Source organism: Mus caroli, chromosome 9, assembly GCF_900094665.2.
Source record: "Mus caroli chromosome 9, CAROLI_EIJ_v1.1, whole genome shotgun sequence".
NCBI classification, from domain to species: Eukaryota; Metazoa; Chordata; class Mammalia; order Rodentia; family Muridae; genus Mus; species Mus caroli.
In genome coordinates this window covers 50,544,214-50,564,765 of record NC_034578.1, presented here as the reverse complement: position 1 = coordinate 50,564,765, position 20,552 = coordinate 50,544,214, and the positions used below count along the sequence as shown (strand labels likewise).

The 20,552-nt window shown below is 44.0% G+C and overlaps 1 protein-coding gene across 1 annotated transcript in view; it reads right to left on the bottom strand.

The window, feature by feature from the left end:
• The window catches only part of Slc35f2 (solute carrier family 35 member F2), a 47,417-nt gene that overhangs the window by 19,355 nt on the left and 7,510 nt on the right, over positions 1-20,552 (bottom strand). The window contains exon 2 of the mRNA XM_021172419.2: positions 210-385. Within this exon, the coding sequence (XP_021028078.1) occupies positions 210-385 (176 nt within the window). The remainder of the gene's footprint in view (positions 1-209; positions 386-20,552) is intronic.

Genomic DNA, 20,552 nt, shown 5'->3' with positions numbered 1-20,552 from the left:
CCTCCTAGTTGATTTAGGTTACACACACACATATTCAAACATACACACACACACACATATATATATATATATATATATATATATATACACACACACATACACACACGTATACACATACACACCCCACATACACATGCAAAAAAGATTAAAAAAAAAAAAGAAAGAAAAATACAACATTTATGGAGCGATGATTCCCACATGTGACGTACCTGACTGAAACGCCAGCATCACCGTGTAAACCAGGAAGAGCAAGCAGTAGTTGATGAAACTCTGCAGCATGGGCGTGTTCACTCTGTACCTTTCTGCCAGATACTGGCTGGTGATGGCCGTGCCGCAAATACACAAGGACAGCATCTGGCCCAGAGCTATGGTCTTCAAAATCTCCCTAGGGAAGAGGAAGGGACTCGGATTGACTTGGAAGAACCTGCAATTCACACATACACACACTTCAATGCATATGAATGACTGTGGAAATATGAATTATTCTGTTTTATTCTAATAATCATCCTAAATAATTACTTTATTCCCTCGTGCATATATGTATGTATGTGTAATGTGTCTGTATGTGTATGTGTGTTTGTACATTCATGCGGGGAGGTCAGAGGACAACCCTGGGTTTCCATCTTCCTTTTTCACTTTGTGAACAGGGTTGTTTTGTTTCACCGACGTGTACTTCAGCAGCCTTTAAGCGTCAAGTTCTCCTGTCTCCACCTCCCAACTCCTGCAGAACCACTGGGATTTCAGATGCCCACTACCAGCTCTCCATGGGTCCAGACATCTAAAGTCATCATGTCTTCACACTTGCATAGCACTTTACCCACTGAGCCACTAACTTATTCATTTAATTTGGAGACAGTCAGTGACCCAGGCTGGCCTTGTACTGGCCACAAAGTACAAGTGGATAATGACTTTGACCTTGTGGTCTTTCTGCCTCCACCTTCCTAGGGTTACTTACGGTACCACACCCAGTTTATGACACGCAAGTGACAAGAGGTCTTTGCCGCATCCATTCTAGGCAAACATTCTACCAGCTCAAACATCTCCCAAGCTTCTTGATTTCAGCATATTGCTTACCTCATGGGCATACAAGTTGAGTTAATATAGTTTGAAATATTTTATTTTTATTCTCTTTTATTTTTCTCTTACCTCCACCTCCATTTCCAAGAAGACTTAGTCTTCCATTCACTAGCTATCCATTAAAGGATCATTTTGTTTACTTAGCTCACCATATACTACTGGGGTGGGGGTGTATCATGTATGCATGCCTATATATACAAACACATACACACACACAAAATAGAAAGAGAGAGAAAGTACATAAATGTAATTTTTTTTTAAAGGAAAGAGAAAGTGCCAGCAAAATGGCTCACCATGTAAAGGTGCTTGCTACTAAGCCTGATAACTTGAGTTCAATCCCCAGGCCCCACGTGGGAGAAGGAGAGAACAGACCCCCTCAAGAGTTGTCCTCTGATCTCAACACACACACACACACACACACACACACACTGTGGCCATCATTCCCCCCACACACACACACACAAACACACTCACAATAAAGAAATATATATATTTTAAATAGGAGACTGAGGAAGGAGGAACACTTCCAAGTTCAAGGACAGTTTAAGCTACAAAGTGAGTTCAAGGTCAACCTGGGCTACATAGTGAGACTGTCTAAATAAAGGAATAGGAAAAAAGGGAGGGAACAGGGGTGGAGAAAGGGTTTGGGAAGCAGGTATCAATGGAGGGCAGGACGTGTCGTTTAGAAAGACAGGTAGAAGAGAGCAAGAATAAAACTGAAAATTGACAAGGAAGACATTTAAGAGGCACAGAAGCTAGCTCTCTAAGGGTCTGGATATGGAGCCAGACCGGAGCACACTGCAATGTTTATTTGAAACAACCTAAAAAATCTAAATATTTCTCCAGGGGGGCGGGGAAGCAGGATTTGAGAAAGGGTCTCACTATGCAGCTCTAGCTGTCCTGGAATTCTGTAGACCATGCTGGCCTGGATCTCAGAGCTCCATTTGCCTCTGCCTTCGGGATGCTGGGATCAAGGCGTGCACCACCACACCTAACTTAAAGCAATACTTTTTTTCTTTTTTCTTTTTTTTTTTTTTTTTTTTTTTTTTTTTTTGAGACAGGGTTTCTCTGTGTAGCCCTGGCTGTCCTGGAACTCACTCTGTAGACCAGGCTGGCCTCGAACTCAGAAATCCGCCTACCTCTGCCTCCCAAGTGCTGGGATTAAAGGCATGCACCACCACCGCCCAGCAAAAGCGATTCTTTTTAAACTTAAAAGTAATCATTGACATAAAATTTGAATTCTTTATTAAACGAACCTTCGAACCAACATAAGTTGTCAGTCCACACAATAAGATTAACAGGAGAGCTGTTGCAAGCAGCAAATCCTGGATGTAACCCTCAGTACCTCAAAAATAAACAACCAAATATCACACCAATATCAAAGGCTTAAATGTTTAAAAAAAAAAAAAGGCAGCCTCAGACATACTGTAAAAACATGTGAGAATTTTTTTTTAATGTTTTCATTGCATCTATTTACTGTGTGCGTGCATGCTCACTCAAACATCTGTGGAGTCCAGAGAGTAAGTTGCAGGAATCTATTCACTCCAACCATGTGAGTCTGGATACTGAATTCAAGTCACTCAGTTTAGCAGCAAGCACCTTTATCCAATGAGCCCTCAGACTGCTGGGTTCTGTGGGTGTGGCCTGTTCCTTGTGTAGCATCCTGGCAAAGGGCTATGTGGTTTGAGAGGCAGCAACCCTTTCCTTACTGATCTCCTGAGACAGCTTCTCTCTCCCCAAACCCTGCCTCCACACTAAAACAGTCCCTTTCTAAATTCTAATCTAACGGGATCACTCTCTGTCTAAGGCCTTAAGTGGGCCCCCTCTGCCCTCACATGAGAGCCCAACTTCTTCAAAGTCCCACCCAAGTCTGGCCTCTCCCCTCTCATCACGGCCCTTCCTTGAGCAAACCCGGCAAGTCGGGCAGTCACAGGAGAAAGCACAGAAAAATCCAATCAAGCCCCGAGAAGCTAATCAAACCCAGAGGGTGGTCCACATCCCATAATGAACTTGACAGCCATGATACATGTGAAAGAAGTGAGAGTAAGAAAAGGAGACGCCGATCCTGTTCACACACTGCAGAATTCCTCCAGCCTGCTCATTTCTGCAGTCTACAACAGCACAATTAAGCAAGCCATCCGCCAACAGTGAAGTGTGACTGCCAGAGAGAGAGAGAGAGAGAGAGAGATCCAAACTAAATGTGGAGACTTAAAGCAATGCACTTCTCCTGGCTCCAAATCCTAATGACCTCATCTATAATGGACGATGGGGGGAGAGTGGGTGGAGGGAGCTGGAGGTTTAAGAAGGTTAATCACGGAAGGGCCTCAAAACGATCTCAGGCCCCACAGGCATGTCTGCATCTTACCAAAGGGGCCTAGTCAGACTCCACACCACACAAAACACTCCCCAGCTAAAGGAAGCTTCTGGAAACAACACGCGTCCCGCTGTGGATGATATCCTGTCGGCCTTTTCAAACAGAACCTCCACTGAAGTGAACTTCAAAGAGCCGGATGTCCACAGCCTACAGGATGGGGCTCCCAGTTTCTGCCTGCTCGCTGTGGGAGCAGAGCCTCCAAGAGCCCATGGCTGTGGGCAGGAATGGGGAGGCGGAAAATGGGCTGAGTATCTTATTCTCTGCCACGGTACTGTTTGCATATTTCTGTGAATCTGAGAACTAAAAAATGAAAGAAAAGGCACTTTATTTTCCTCTATTCTTTCTCCCAGAAAACTCTAATGTATAGCTTAGTATTTCTTCCAGTCCAAAAACACCAAAACACAGCTAGTCATTGCTTTCAAATAAAATTATATTTTCTTTTATTTACTCAGTAAATTCTTTTAAAGTTTTTTATTACCATATATTAATCATACATAACCCCCTTAACACCTTGCTCCTAATCTGTCACCTTCCTTCACACTCATGTGTGTGAGTGTGTATGTGTGAGTATTGTGTGTGTGTGTGCGCGTGTGTGTGTGCATGTGTGTGTGTGTATGTGAAATAACTTAATTAGGGTTAATTATAGGCATATGGGCAACTTGCCAGTGGCTGTACCACCAATAAAAATATTTCTCCCTTCCCTAGCAACCATTAACTGTCTACAGCTCCCAAAGGAAGGGTAAGGCAGTCTCTTCCCACTTTCATAATGTGTTAATAGGGCCCATCATGTTCAGGTCTTGTGAATTCATAACTCAGGTTAATCATGGCTGCTATGAGTGTAAGAGCCATATTATGCCTGGAAGACAGCATTCCACAATACTCTGCCCCTTTCCCCAGCTTTTATCATTCTTTCTGCCTCATTCAGTAAATTTCTCAGTCAACTGTACCAGGCCTGGGGCATCTAGAATTTGTTTACAATATAAATATTTCCCAGGCCAGGCTCTTCACTGAACCCCTCATCTATCGTACCCCAGCCTCCTTACGGCTCACACTCCAAACCTCAAGCCCCAAGAGCAGGACACTATAGCCTTTGTGATCAGTGCAATGACTGTGACACAGAAGGCACCTAAAGGACGTTTGCCATTGTTGAATGTCTCCAAGTTTGTGTTTCTGTGAGGATCTAGACCAACCACCAAGGACAAGGACTGGGACTTCCTGAAGAAAGTTCCCACAGGAAGAGAGGAGAGGCTACTTCCTGATAAACTTCAAGGGAAATTAAAAAAAAAAAAAAAGGCCACCATTTGGTATTGTTCCTAATTCAAACACAAATTTCGTACAATATCCATAAGGGATGGACACAATGGCCACTATTTCAGTCTCCAACATTCTGCATGATCACCATCATGCCCATCCCTGGCATGTGCCCAAGATGGCCATCACCCCGGGATCTAGCTGTCCTTTTAGAATAGCTTTCAAGTTGGGCCAGATGTCCTTTATTTATGTGTATATTTCAGAACCATCAGAGGCTAAAATATAAATAAGAGTATAGCCCAAAACTCTGTTTAGGCCAACTTAGTCACATTTTAAGGGGGCAGACTCTAAACATCAGTGGGTTTTACGGAAGCACCTCCTAGAGAAGAATAAGGTGCAATGAGAAAGGCATCTGCTCAATTATTCTCTCCTTTCCATTTGGTTTTTTAAAAGAGGTCCCAACGACCAACAAAGCATATCACTTGACTATGCTCCCCTGCTCCCCTCCACGTCTCAATAAATCTGTGGCACCAAGTCACATCTTGTCAGCTGAAGACAATTTTTTTTTAGGATTAAAAGCTGAAAGACATCTATGGAGTGTAGTTTCTTTGGAGAGATTCAAAAACCTAGTTTGCCTACTCCCTATAAAGGCATACTCATTCACCCCAGCCCAAACCTCGTGTGAATACTCGAGTTGCACGCTTTACACATAGGCTACCCAGCTCCATTTCCAGAGCATTTAAATTATATTGTAAACGAGCTAAATTAACTCAAGTAGATTTTTCTCTACACAGTATGATTGATGGTTGATCTGTGTTGACAATAAAAATGGATTTAGAGTTAGCATGAAAACACATCTTTGGGCATGTACATGAGAGTTTTTCCAGAAAGGTTTGGTGGAAGAAGGCTGATCCTCTTTGAATTCGGATACTGTCTGTACTGGCTGGTTTTATGTGTCAACTTGACACAGGCTGGAGTTATCACAGAGAAAGGAGCTTCAGTTGGGAAAGTGCCTCCATGAGATCTAGCTGTGGGGTATTTTCTCAATTAGTGATCAAGGTGGGGAGGGCCCCTTGTGGGTGGGACCATCTCTGGGCTGGTAGTCTTGGGTTCTATAAGAAAGCAAGCTGAGCAAGCCAGGGGAAGCAAGCCAGTAAGTAACATCCCTCCATGGCCTCTGCATCAGCTCTTGCTTCCTGACCGGCTTAGTTCCAATCCTGACTTCCTTAAGTGATAAACAACAATGTGGAAATGTAAGTTGAATAAACCCTTTCCTCCCCAACTTGCTTCTTGGTCATGATGTTTGTGCAGGAATAGAAACCCTGACTAAGACAGCGCCATCCCATAGACTGAATAAAGGGGAGAATGTGAGCATGAAGCCAGTGTGCACAGCTCTGCTTCTTAACTCTAGGTGCCATGTGACCAGTAGCCTCATGCTCCTGCCAGCATGCCTTTCCTGCCATGGTACCCTCAAACTGTGAGCCAAATGAACCTCCTTCTGGTGCTTCTTGCCAGGCATTGTGTCACAGCAACCAGAGAAATAACCAACACACACACCATGAATAGCAACTTAGGTGGCTGTTTTGCTTCATTGAGAGCTCAGCTATGGTGTTGACAAGCAGGGCTCTAGCCCAGCACCTTTAGATTTTTAATGGGATATAAAACCACCTAACACTTTGCCAGAGCCCTGAGATTCTCTGTTTCAATGGAGCTAAATGCTAAGGTATAAGGATGTTGAGAAGATGGCTGATTTCAGAGCTGGGGTGGGAAGTAAAGTCTGGGCCATCCTATCACAGCAAAACACAAGAGGTCTGGGATGCAGCTGACAGAACAAAAACATTCTAGTTAAAGTAAGGGTGCCTCAATGGGCCAAAACACATATAGGTACAACAAGGGTGTTGCAGTGAGCTGAGATACATACATGTCTGAATCTGGGGCTTAACAGCAAGCACCAGCCTTTAAAGGGGCACTCCTTGACCCTGGAAAGACTCGTGACTTAAAAACTAGTAAATGAGAGGAAGCAAGAAAATATTACCCTGCCTTTTCTACCCAAGTGATGATGAACCATGAGGTGACCACAGAGCTGGTGAAGGAGAGTATGCAGAAACTCTGGAAAATGAGTGAAGATGAAATACAGAGACGTGATCACTTGGTTGGTGCGCCCTTGAGAAGCCCCACGTCCATCTCTCTGCTGTGCCTTTCTTTTTTCCCAAGTACCTGTCTTTCTCTTGATGCTTTTGCTTTAAAACTGCCATTTCAAACACTCAACTCTGCTTCTTAGTCACTCATCCTAAAATTCTTTTCTGCCACAAGGTCAAGAATCAAAATCCTTAAAAACTAAAAAGCACTCCAGCTGATTGGTATTTCCACCATGGCCTCTGACTGCAAGAGCAGAAGAAAGGCTCAGGAAGAAGAGCTCTACCACTCGGTATCTGCCAAGCAGCCTCCCATCTTCTCTCTCTTATGTGGTCTTACAGGCTAGCTGCCATGCCCAGCCAGCAATACAGGTCTTCTAGGAATCTGAACTCTGGTCTTCCTGCTTGCACAGCAATGGTTTAACTGCTGAGCCACCTCCTTGGCCCCATAGTGACTTGTGCTACACTCTTTAATGATGCCAGAGAGCAACAGTTTTAGGACCCAGAGGAATCCTAACAATATGTCACTCTAAAACCAAGACAAATGGAGATAGAGCCCCTGACCTCATGGATTCACAGCACAGTAGTGAAGAACAGAAAAGAAACTACAGAGAGTGTGGTGGAAGTGCTCAAAAAGATGGACAGCTAGAGAGAGAAAGATTTCATAAGACTCAAAGAATAAAGGTTACTTAAGAAAGTTGTCAGGAATGAGGAGGTGGGTCAGAGCATGAGCAGCTGAGCCCAATCCCCAGAAGACATGTAAAAAGTTAGGCATCATGACACATATTTGTAACCCCAGCACAAGGAAGGCAAAGGCAAGCAGATCCCTCAGGCTGGCCTAGCTGAATCAATCAGCCCCAGGTCAAAGTGAGGGATAATCTTTCAAAAAAGGCGGTCAGAGGCCAGAGATGGCTTGGTGTTTAAGAGTACTTGCTGTGCTGGGAGATGGTGGCACAAGTCTTTAATCCCAGCACTCAAGAAGCAGAGGCAGGGAATCTCTGTAAGTCTGAGGCCAGCCTGGTCTACAGACTGATTTCCAGGACAACCAGGGCTACACAGAAAAACCCTGTCTCAACAAAAAAAAAAACAAAACCTAGTGGATGGATGGATGGATGGACGGACAGACAGACAAAAAGCACCTGTTGTTCTTACAGAGGATATGGGTTTGACTCCCAGCACCCACATTGTGGCTCACAACCAGGATAAACTTCCTGAGGAACAACACTCAAACTTGTTCTTTGGTCTCCATACCACACATGCGTATGTATTTGCACCAGTACGCATACATGAACGTACAAATACACATGCATCTAAAGGATGGAGAGAAACACCATGGGAACCATTATCCCATTAGAAGGGGGAGCATTCCCCAGCACAAGTGTGGAGGAGTAACTCACCCCTGGGAGTCAACACCCACAACCTCTCTCAAACCTGTGGTAAAGCTAGAAAGCAGTCAACGGCAGCTCTTGACTGGTGATTTCAAAGAATATGTGTGGAGAGCTGAGTAAGTGAAAAGGACTGAGGAAGACTGCCCTGATGTAAATTATTGCTACATTTTTACCAGATCCAGTCTGCACAAGCTGTCCTACAACTCACTGGTTGACCTTACACAACTGATCCCCTGTTTCAGCAGTCCAAATGCTGGAATTATAGGTCTGTACACCCACCCTTAAAACTACTTCTCTTATTGTAACCTTCTTGGTCCTATGACTAAATTAGGAGGGAAGTAAAAATTCCACAAATACCTACATTCTTTCCTCAAATATGTAAACAAGACACAGGTTAAGAACTTTGAGCTAAACCAGGCAGTGGTGACACACGCCTTTAATCCCAGCACTTAGGAGACAAAGGAGGTGGATCTCTATGAGTTTGCGCCAGCCTAGTTTACAGAGTGAGTTGCAGGACAGCCAAGGCTATGCACAGAGTCCCTGTCTCAAAAACAAACAAAACAAAAGAACCTTGAGCTAGGGACATTGTCATGGATTATTACCCAGGAAGGCCCAATGTGGAAGAGCCTTGCTCAACTGTAGTGAGGAGGACCAGAGGCTCTGGCTTTGAACACGAGAAGGGGCCAGAGGCAAGAAGTGCAGGTGGCTTCTAGAAGCTGGCAACAAAGCACTTGATTCCCAACTCGAGCTTCTGTGAAAGAATACAGCTCTACCAATACTAATTTTGGCCCAGTGAGGCTTCTGTTGGTTGGCCTTCTGAGCCACAGAACTGAAAGATAATAAAGTAATGTCCATTTGGCCAATAAACTTAATGAAGATGAGATAACAGAGACATAATCGTTTTATAAGCCATGATCATGAAACATGGCTACAGGCTAGGCACAGTGGCACAAGCCTTTAATGCTACCACTTGAGAGGCCAGGCAAGTAGTCTGTCAGGATAGGAGCAGGTTAACGAACAGACAGAGCTAGCTTTGTGTGAGCTAATTTAAAACAGTGCAAGTCAGACTGCTAGAACTACGTACATTGCTCTTAGTAATTTGCTTAGGAGAAAGATAATCACATCAAATAAAGAGTCTATTAAATAGCTGCAGGCAAAGTCAATCAGGAGCCACTTTGGATTAAAACACTCAGCGCTTGTCAGGGGGGAAATAAAAACCAGGCCTTCAAGCTAAAAACTGAGAAAACAGTTTTATATAAACAAAATTAAACTTGTAAATCTGATGATTTCTTCGTTCACAGTAAGTTCTGTGTGAGCCTCGGACAGTCAAAAATATAGAGGGCATATTATTATTTTCTCTGCCCCCGTACGGTAAAAGAAACTAGGGGAAGTGCCAGCCACTATGCTCAGCTCCCACACTTAGTTTGCTGGATCACCACACACAATGAGAGTAGACTTTATCTTTGCAGAGCTTACATCACCTAACGTTGTCTAACCAAGTTCATATGTCAAAAATCAAAATAGGAACACTAGACAAGTCCAAAGATGATACTGGAGTCTGTCCTTTTTTTTTTCCATTCTGCCCCACTCAGAAGATTAAATTATGGAGAACAGAGGTAAGAAGAGAGATGGGGCTGCCAAGATGGCTGTGAGTAAAGGCACTTGCTCCAAGCCCTGAGACCTGAGATCCACCCTGGTATCTGCCTGGTAGGAGAACTGACAACCATGGCTTGATCCCTGGCTTTCTCTCTCTCTCTCTCTCTCTCTCTCTCTCTCTCTCTCTCTCACGCACACACACACACACACACACACACAAGGCCCAGAACCAAAATGTCAGCCTATAAATTCCTACTTCATCTTGGTTATAATCTATGCAACCCCATTTTCTACATTGTAACATCGTATGCCTTGCATCTGTTTCACTGGGTCTACACATGCAGACATTCATTGCCTTGGATAATCCTGACTGTTTCCCCCATACTAAACATCGAGCAATGACAGTAGAGATAAGCATTAAGACTCCTCTGATGTACTGAGTGCACACTACAGAGCACCCGTCTAAGGATGGTATATGCCCTCTATACTTCACTTTTAACCCAACAGCCCATCGAGGAAGGTGATATTACTGTTCCTATTTGTTGGTAAAGATGCAGAAGCCGGGCGTCATGGCGCACACCTTTAATCCCAGCACTCAGAGGGCAGAGGCAGGCGGATTTCTGAGTTCGAGGCCAGCCTGGTCTACAAAGTGAGTTTCAGGAAAGCCAGGGCTATACAGAGAAACCCTGTCTCAAAAACAAACAAACAAACAAACAAACAAAGATGCAGAGATGTGAAGCTGTACTGAAAAAGCACTACCTCTGACCCTAACGGCTCAAAACAGAATAAAGCGTGACCTTCATGTCCAAATAGATGTGAGGTAGCATAATGAGAAAAGCCTGTGGGCCAGGTATCACTCAACACTCCCCTGTGTCACTTCAGTCTTACCAGAACTCTTGCAGGACAGGGACGACAGGCCCAGTCACACAGAGACGAGAGACTAAGTTTCAGCCAAAGCCAGGAAATTAAGTCTGTGTTTTCCTACTGTGCACATTCTCCCTTGATAATCATAATAAAATGTGATGCTGACCCAAAGATCAGCTGTTATGAATGACCCCTTATCTCTAAGAATGGGCATTGGTGCTCAGCCCACCGTGGACACGTTTAACAAATAGTTTGATGCATGGTGTTTTGTGGAAAATATGAGAGAAGGTATAAAACCTATCCTGAAAAGATGGCGTGGCCCTGGGGGTAGGATGAAGCAGCACAGGGCTAGCCTAGGGTAACATCTACACTGCTCTTTCAAGCCTGACCTCTAAGAGTTTCCTGCCCAGAGACAATCCACAAGGCCGCCTCTGCCCACCATCTGGCAGAAGAACTGAGGGCAGACTAACTCTGTTCTCAATAGGCAGCCAGGAAGCCACAGCCCATAAAAAGTGTAGCTCTTAACACTGCCTGCCAGGCAAGGCTTAATTAAAAGGGTTTGAAAGACTATTTTTTTCAATATCTAATTTTACCTGCTTGTAGATTATCAAAACAAAAGTCCTTCTTCCCCTCTGATTGGTTGGTGTGGTTTACACTGTAGAATGCGTTCTTCCAATAAAGACAATCGTCTGGCCTGAAGTCAGAAGCAAGAAGCCCACAGTGAAGGCAGGGCCACGAGCCGGAGCTCCAGTGTGGTTTGGGTTCCCGGTTCCAGCCGTCTCTATGGCCTGGCTGTGGTTTGGCAGTGCAGCCCTCTTTGACTCTGCAAAGCAATATACTATTTTTCCCATGCCAGTGGCGAGCCGGCAGTCCCCAAGAATCCATCTACCATGCTCATCAAATGCCAGCCAGGCGTTTGAGCACAGCAGAGGTGAGAACCAGATCTCAGAGATCGTGGGACAGGGCCCAGTGAGGGAACTGGGAGGTGCTGGGGCGATTTCCTGTGAGTCACTGGGTCTTGTCCAACCTTTCCACACCCACTAGCCTCCTACTAGAAAAACTGTCACACTCCTCCCTTAAGTCAAGGTCACCTGGCACTGATCCCACCAGCCCCCTCACCCCTGTGCTCTCAAACCTTTCAAGAGAACTTTTACTAACAGACAGGAAGGAAAAGAGCATCAATGTAAAGCTGATATGTGAGTGAGCATACACACACACAACATACAATACACATAACACACCATACACATACATACTAACACACCACACACTCACACATACATACATACATACATACATACACACACACATACTAACACACACCATACTCACACACACACATACTAACACACACCACACACTCACACATACATACTTACACACCACACACACCACACACATACTAACACACCACACACGCTCACACATACATACACCACACACATACCACACACACTCACACAGACATATACACATACACATACTAACACATATCACACACACACACCACACACATGCTAACACACCACACATACTCACACATACATACATAAACACACACATATTTACACACACATACTAACACACACACCACACACACTCACACACACATACTAACACACAGACATATATACATGCACATACACATACACACAAGCTTTTCAGTCACTGAAATCTGTACAACACATAGAATGCATTATGTCCGGGCTAAAAAGATGGCTCAGTCATTAAGAGCATTTATTGTACAACTGTGATCACCGGATTTGGGACTCCAGTACACAGAACATAACAATCTGGGCATCCTGCAAGTGATGTAACTCCAGCTCTAAGGCATCAACACCTTCTTTGGGTGTGTGTGTGTGTGTGTGTGTGTAGACATACAACAAACATGCATCTGCATAGATACAAACAACATGCAGAAATAAATAAAAGTTAAATGCTAGCTGGGTTTACATAGTGAGCTATAGGCCAGCCAAGGTTACATAGCAAAACTCCTTTCACAAAGAGAGATTGGGGATGGGGGGGAGGTGGAGGGAAGAGAAAATCATACAGATACAAAACTATTTAAAACACAGACACATATACATAATATATATGATATATCATATACACACATATATAATATACACACATATAATATTATCTATAGATGGAAAAAAGTGGCGAAAAGCAGACCTAGGCGGTGACCACCTGTAGTTATCTGTAGTCAAACAGATAAACAGATGGAAGGTAATGACTTCTAGGTGTGCATAGATTCTAGTTTGGAGCTAGTAGTGGATTCATGGGGAATGTATTACATTAAAAAATTAATACGGCCTGGCTGTGGTGGCACACGCCTTTAATCCCAACACTTGGGAGGCAGAGGCAGTGGCAGGTGGATTTCTAAATTCAAGGCCAGCCTAGTCTATAGAGTGAGTTCCAGGACAACCAGGGCTATATTAGCTACCACCCAAGCCTAAATCCAGGGCTTTGAGTTAACCTACCCCAACATCGATCCCATTTGTGAACTGCTGGAGTGTATGAAGGGGCTGGCCCTACAGATCCAAAGCTGCCAGATCTCCATGACACTGGCAACAGCATGATATCCAAAAGAGTCCTGGTGAGGATCCAGTATTGATAGTGTAGCAGAAGCCACAGGCCTTGAGACAGACCAAAGACACAGTGAAATGAACTTTTGCAAGTAAATAAGTGTGGATAAAAACGATATACTGGGGCTGAAGAGATGGCTCGGAAGGTTAAAAGCACTGACTGCTCTTCCAGGGGTTCTGAGTTCAATTCCCAGCACCCACATGGTGGCTCACAACCATCTGTAATGAGATCTGGTGCCCTCTTCTGGCCTGCAGGCATACATGCTGTATACATAATAAATAATTTTTTTAAAAGGGTATACTGTAGGACACATTGTGACACACTACAGTTTCCACAACAAGATTTTTTTTTCTTTTGGTGGGGGGAGGTTGCAAGGGTGGAGGAGGGTACGGAGGGGTGGGGAGGTGAATGAGATTGGGGTGCATGATGTGAAATTCACAAAGAATCAATAAAAAGTAAATTTAAAAAAAGATTAAACTGCTTTGAGCAACTGGAGCTTAAAATAAAGTTAAACTATGTTTGGAGGGTGAAGAAGATACTTGAGGTTGCTGTGCTATCAGGCATGCCTGGAGACACCAATGCCTCATTGGGAGAGTGCCAGAGGCATCTGTCTGTTTGGGATAGGTGGACTGTTGGCTTGCTTGCTTTTACTTGGAATCTCATAAGATACTCGAAAGCATAAAAGGCTAACAGCACAGAAGGTTGGGTCAAATTGCCTGAACGGGGAAAACATGGTTAGTTCCAGGTTTCAGTGTAACTATTCCTATTAGACAGAATTACTCACGTCCCCTTTGCCTCGGTTTCCCCATGCTCAAATTGGGGAAGTTAACGCAGCAATTTAGCAGAAGCAGAATATAGATCAGGAGTAGACTGCTTGCCTAGTACGCAAGAGTCCCTACGCTTAATCTCCAGGACATGGAGGTGGAAACAGGAGGGTGAGGGGTTAAAACGGGCACAAGAGACCCTGCCTCTAAAAACTAAAACTAAAGCAAACGAGGGAATTCTTTAAGGATTCAGGAAGTTAAGTAAGACAAGTGGTTCAATATGAGTCCAGGCCATCCGACGTCACAGGGGAAGAAAGTTAGCAGAAGGATGACGTGGAACTGAAGCCCTGGAATACTGTGGTCAGTCCGAGCACACAGCTATGCTCAACAGAGCTTGGCTCTGCTTGCTTTTATCTGTTACTTGCTAGGCTACATGGAAACCAGGAGCTGCAGGGCCCAATGTCACACACCCTTAACCCCACGAATAAACCCAACCTCAAGTTCTCCAGAAGGATAGGGACTAAGGAAACTGAGTCAAATTCTCCCTGAAACATTCTAGCTTTAAAGAAATAACCGAAAGTGAGTTTTAGGCCCCACTGTAGTCTTTCATGGAAGCTGGTTCACATTATCAGCTTAACATCAACTTTGTCCAATTGTCCAATTGCCATAGATTCCTATAACCATTCAAAATAAACATCAAGAGCTTTATAAACAAGGCACAGTGGTGCTTGCCTGCAATCCCAAGCACTCTGCCTGAGTCAGGCAGATCAGAAGTTCAAGGTCAGCCAGGACTACAACAGATAATCTGTTATAATAAAAATCAAAACCAGCAGAGCAGTGGTGGCACGCACCTTTTATCCCAGCATTGGGGAGGCGGAGGCAGAGGCAGGCAGATTTCTGTGAGTTCAAGGCCAGCCTGGTCTACAGAGCAAATTTCAATACAGCCCAAGCTGCACAGAGAAACTTTGTATCAAAAAACAAACAAAAATCAAAACTATTGAAATATTCATGTATGACCTATTTCTAGTCGTTCTAAGGTACAAAGTTGTTCAGTCCCTGGAGGGTTTAATAGTTTAAAACTATAATTTTAAAAGAACACAAGTTTCCAGAGATATGCTTGATAAGACAGAAAAAGTCACATGTGACAACGTGGGAGTGAGAGTTAGGAGAAATCAGACCAATAATTCACTGAAATGCCTCCGAGCACATTCTTCTTCCTCTGTAGAGCAGTAAACCCCACAGGGACCGAGGCGGCACCACACTGAGCGCACTCAGTGTATGGAAATGAGAGTGTTCCTGAGTCTTAAATGTGCAGTGAAGAATTTAACGGTATCTCTTGGGGCTCTAAGCCTGACTCTGTGGTTAAGAGAACTTGCTGCACAACTGTCTGGACCAGAGTTCAGATCCTAGGACCCATGGAACAAGCTGGGGTTCCTGAAACCCCAGCTCCAAAGGGCATGGAGGCAGAGATTATCAGGGCTTGCTGGGTTCCAACCTATCCAAAAAAAACTTGAGCCCTGGGCCCAGGGAGAGAGATTCTGCCTCAAAGGACTGGGTAGAGTGTGGTAGAGGAAAACACCCAAGACTCTCTTCTGACCTCTTTGGGTATAAAGGCACATACATCAGAACACACATGCACAGATTATGTGTGTGTGTGTGTGTACACACACACATATATATACATCTATATATGTATATATACATATATACATATATATGTGAGTATATGTGTATGTGTATATGTATATGTATATATACACACACACACATATATACATATACACACTAAACAACTAAGTGAACTTTTTTTTGTTTTTTTGAGACAGGGTCTCTCTGTGTAGCCCTGGCTGTCTTGGAACTCACTCTGTAGACCAGGCTGGCCTCGAACTCAGAAATCCACCTGCCTCTGCCTCCCAAGTGCTGGGATTAAAGGCGTGTGCCACCACCGCCCAGCTAAGTGAACTTTTTTGAAAGAAGGTTTTGATTTATTTTCTTTTTGTGTTGTTTTGTATGAAACAGGATCTTAGTGTGTATCCCCAGCTGAAATACACTATGTATTCAGTGTATTCCTGAAATACACTATGTAGCCCAAGTTGGCCTTGAACTCATAGCAATCCTCCTGCCTCAGTCTCTCAGTGGTGAAACTACAAAAGTGTACCGTGGTGGCCAGCTAAGAATTTTAAATAAAATTATGGTTTGGGTTTTTGATTTTTTTTGTCTCTGTTTTTGCCAAAATCTCTAAGATTAACAGCAAATGGCCCTGCTAAGTAATTACATAGATTGGTTTTACCCTGGTGAGTTGTCCAGGTCCAGCCAACTCAATATTGAAGAATAGCTGCCAGATATTATGCATAGAAAAATTAACAGAAGTGAGAGACACAAGAAGTGCCATTCGATTAGACTTTTTAAGTAAAGTTAGTGTTTAGAAGAACAAGCTTGAAGCTTGCTGGAAAATCCACTTGCTTGAAATAAGTTCTCTAATGATCTCAGTAAATAACAGAAGGAAATTTTCCTAGCTTTTGTCATGAGAGGTGGGGATAAAGGATGGTGTTTGTTTGTTTGTTTGTTTGTTTGTTTGTTTGTTGAAAAGATCTGTTCAGTTGTGGCTGTTTTGAGACATGGTTTCATGACGCTCTGGTGGGCCAGGAGCTGGCAGAGGCTGGAATGACCTTGAACTCCTGATCCTGCTCTTTACATGAAAGAGCTGCGTGCTACCATCCTAGTTTAGGAAGTGCCGGAGAATTGAACCCAGGTCCTTTGGTGTGCTAGGCCAGTACTTTATGCACTGAGCACAGCCCCAGTGTCTAACTTTTTAATGAATTTATCAGAGCATGTATCAAAACGGTTTCCAGGGATGGCAGCTCCTATCCTCTGCCATGTGGCCTCCTTCCAAACATTCCGAGTGCTGCCCTGCAGTAAGAGCCTGCCTTTACTTCAGTCCCAGATCTCACATCTTACCACATCTGATAAAACGGGGAGACCCACACATGGGTAGGCAAAGATTCCCCCAGAAGACCGGCTACCAAATGAAAATCTCAGGACCGGGTATGGGATACCTTCCTACGTGTTATTGGTCAGAAAACCCCACAGCCCCCTAAACAACACATGCAACGCCATTGACCTTGCTTACCCAGCAGAACAAGATGATGTTAAGACCCTATTGCAGAAGATACAATTCACTTTGGTTGCAAGGCAGAGAGATCAAGCTGGAACTGACCTGAAAAGTTTCTCTGATGACTACTTTCCATTGTGCGAGGTGGTGGGTGCTAGGTCATCTGTGATGGGGAGGGAGAAGAGACACCAGCGGTACCCATTCAGTCAACCCTCCACACCACAATACCAACCTGCAAGGCAAGATGTGTGTAGTGACAGAACACTGGCATGAACAGTATGGGGGAAGGCATCTCATTTTAAATTGAATTTGAGGCCAGCTCCACAGGAAGGAATTTGTGTCTGGTACTATAAGCCTAGACAAGAGTCCATGGCTGGGGAGGTCACAGGCCCCAAGAGGAACCTACTAAACAACATTTTACTAAACAACACAATTGTCAAACTGCCTTCTAAATATTTATTCTTGTGCCTATTGATATGTGTGTGCTACCCTCAACCTCAGCTAGAGAAGCTTCTCTCTGGAGTGGTCAGCAGTTAATTCAAAGACTCATAACTAGTCAAAGAGCTGGGAACAAGGGTCCATTGAGTACTCAGACCTAATAGAGACAACCATATCAGTCCCTTCCATCCGGCTCAGGGAGCATCTTGGGAAAGGGATGAAAAAGATGCAGGAACTGAAGGCTGGGGTACAGTGTGTGAAATGCTGCCTTCAGAACATGATATAGCCGCTGCACCAACGAACTCAACACATCTATAGTTACCTGCATGAGATCAAGTCAACACAATCAGTCAGCATTCCAACAGGCAGCACAACTTGGACCCAGAGGGTTATTAATAACAAAAACAGACAGGACATGAAGGAGGAAGGGATGGGTGGGGCAGGGAGTTTCAAGGGGAGAGCAGAGTTGGTGGTGCAGATAATCAAGATGCATTATTCAAACATATGAAACTGCCAAAGACAACAAGCAAAGATATTCTACTTTTAAAAATGGGCTTTTACTGTCCCCATAATGGGAAGAACTGCTACCATTTTGGATTTGTGCCAAGGGCAAAGTACTACAGGGGCTTCCAAGATGAACTACAGCCTCTGCCCTGAAGTGCTCTCCTGGGCTAATGGTATCTATCCTCAAGCTTTCAACCATAAGCTCAGTGAGGGTGGGACGGGAACCTTACAGGTACAGAAGAGGGGCGCCCAGCGAAGATGTGGGTGAGGACAGGTCACAATTACCATCTTAGTACTGTCTACAAAACTCTTTAAGCCTTCTCCATAAGCAGACAGATAGTAGCAGGGTGTGGTGGTGCACACCTTTAATCCCAGCACTCGGGAGGCAGAGGCAGGCAGATTTCTGAGTTCCAGGCCAACCTGGTCTACAGAGTGAGTCCCAGGACAGCCAGGGCTATACAGAGGAACCCTGTCTCGAAAAAGAAGAAAAAGGAGGAGGAGGAGGAAGAAGAGGAAGAAGAGGAAGAAGAGGAAGAAGAGGAAGAAGAGGAAGAAGAGGAAGAAGAAGAAGAAGAAGAAGAAGAAGAAGAAGAAGAAGAAGAAGAAGAAGAAGAAGAAGAAGAAGAAGAAGAAGAAGAAGAAGAAGAAGANAAGAAGAAGAAGAAGAAGAAGAAGAAGAAGAAGAAGAAGAAGAAGAAGAAGAAGAAGAAGAAGAAGAAGAAGAAGACGAAGAAGACAGATAGCACTTAGGGGAACCAAAGGACAAAGGATGGGGTGTCTCTGCCTCTAAAGTGACCATCATTCTAGTCGATGATCCAGGAATGGGAAGTGGGCGCCTTGCACTTTGCATGGAGAAGCCTAAGCACTCGAAAAGAGACAAATACCATGTGAATCCAGTCCATCACTAGGAAGCATCTAGAGAAGTCAGACTCATAGACAAAGTAGACTGGGGTTGATAATATGGCTCGACAGGTAAAGGTACTGAAGACTAAACCTTATGACCTGAGTTCAATACTCAGAATCCACACAGTAGAAGAAGAGAATGATTCCTGAGTTGTCCTCTGACCTCTATACACCTTCAGCATAAGCATACCCATACACACTCATACACAGATAGATGATAGATAGATGATAGATAGATAGATAGATGATAGATAGATAGATAGATGATAGATAGATAGATAGATAGATAGATAGATAGATAGATAGATAGAATTTTAAAGGAAAGAGGGAAGAGTAAAGGAAAAAGAAAGGACTGGTGGCTGCCAGGGCTAAAAAGGCAGGATATAGTTTTTGTTTGGAATTATGAACACACTCTGCAAGTGAATGGAGGTGAAGGCTGTACTGTGTAATAATAATAATGTCTGTGAACAGGACACTAGCTCTAAAGGGAAAGTTCAAAATTACATTTTAACATAATTTTTAGAACACCAGAATTAACTGTTATATGCAGAGGAAGAAGGGAGAAATGGAGGACTGAAGACATGAGTGGAAGGACCAGTGGCTCTCAAACCTGTGTTAGCTGCAGCTTTCTTCAAACACAGAGACGAAAGGCTGTTACCCTCCCCAAATTCTTGTGTTAAAACTTCGTCCTCAAGATGGTGGCACTCGGAGGCATAGCTTTGGGAGTTGCTTAGGTCATGAGGGTGTGTGCTGGTTAGTTTTTGTCAATTTGACATAAACTTGAGTCACCAGAGAAGATGACAACAGGGAACCTCAGTTGAAGAACTGCCTCCATCAGACTGGCCAATAGGCACATGTGTGGGACATTTTCTCAATTAATGATTGATATGAGAAAGCCAAACCACTACCCATGGTACCAACCCTGGGCAGGTGCTCCTGAGTTATATAAGAGCATGGGCTGAATGAGCTACAGGGAGCAAACCAGTAAGCAGTGGTCTTCAGTGGCCTCTACTTCAGGTCCTACCTTGGGGTCATGTCCTAGCTTCCTTCTCTAATGGACTGTGACTTATAAAATAAAATGATCCTTTTCCTCCCCAAGTTGCTTTTCATCATGGTGTTTATCACAATAGGTAAAATAATTAAGACAGAGTTCATCTTTATGACTGGGACTGATGCACAAAAGAGAGGCCCCAGGGTGCTCTCTCACCCCTTCTGACGTGTAAAAGCTTCATGAGAAGATGGCCATCCATGAGACAGTAAATATGCCTACACTATACACCAAATCTGCAAGAGCCTCAGTCTCAGACATCCAACTTTTCAGAGCTGTAAGAAATGAACTCCTGGCTGACGAGATGGTTCAGTGGTTAAGAGCACTGGCTGCTCTTCCAGAGGTCCTGGGTTCAATTCCCAGCACCCACATGGTGGCTCACAACCATCTAAAAAGGGATCTGATGCCTTCTTCTAGCTTGTATATGTGCCTATGTAAATAAATAATTTAAAAAAAAAAAAAGAAAGGAGGAAGAAGGAAGGAAGGAAGGGAGGGAGGGAGGGAGGGAG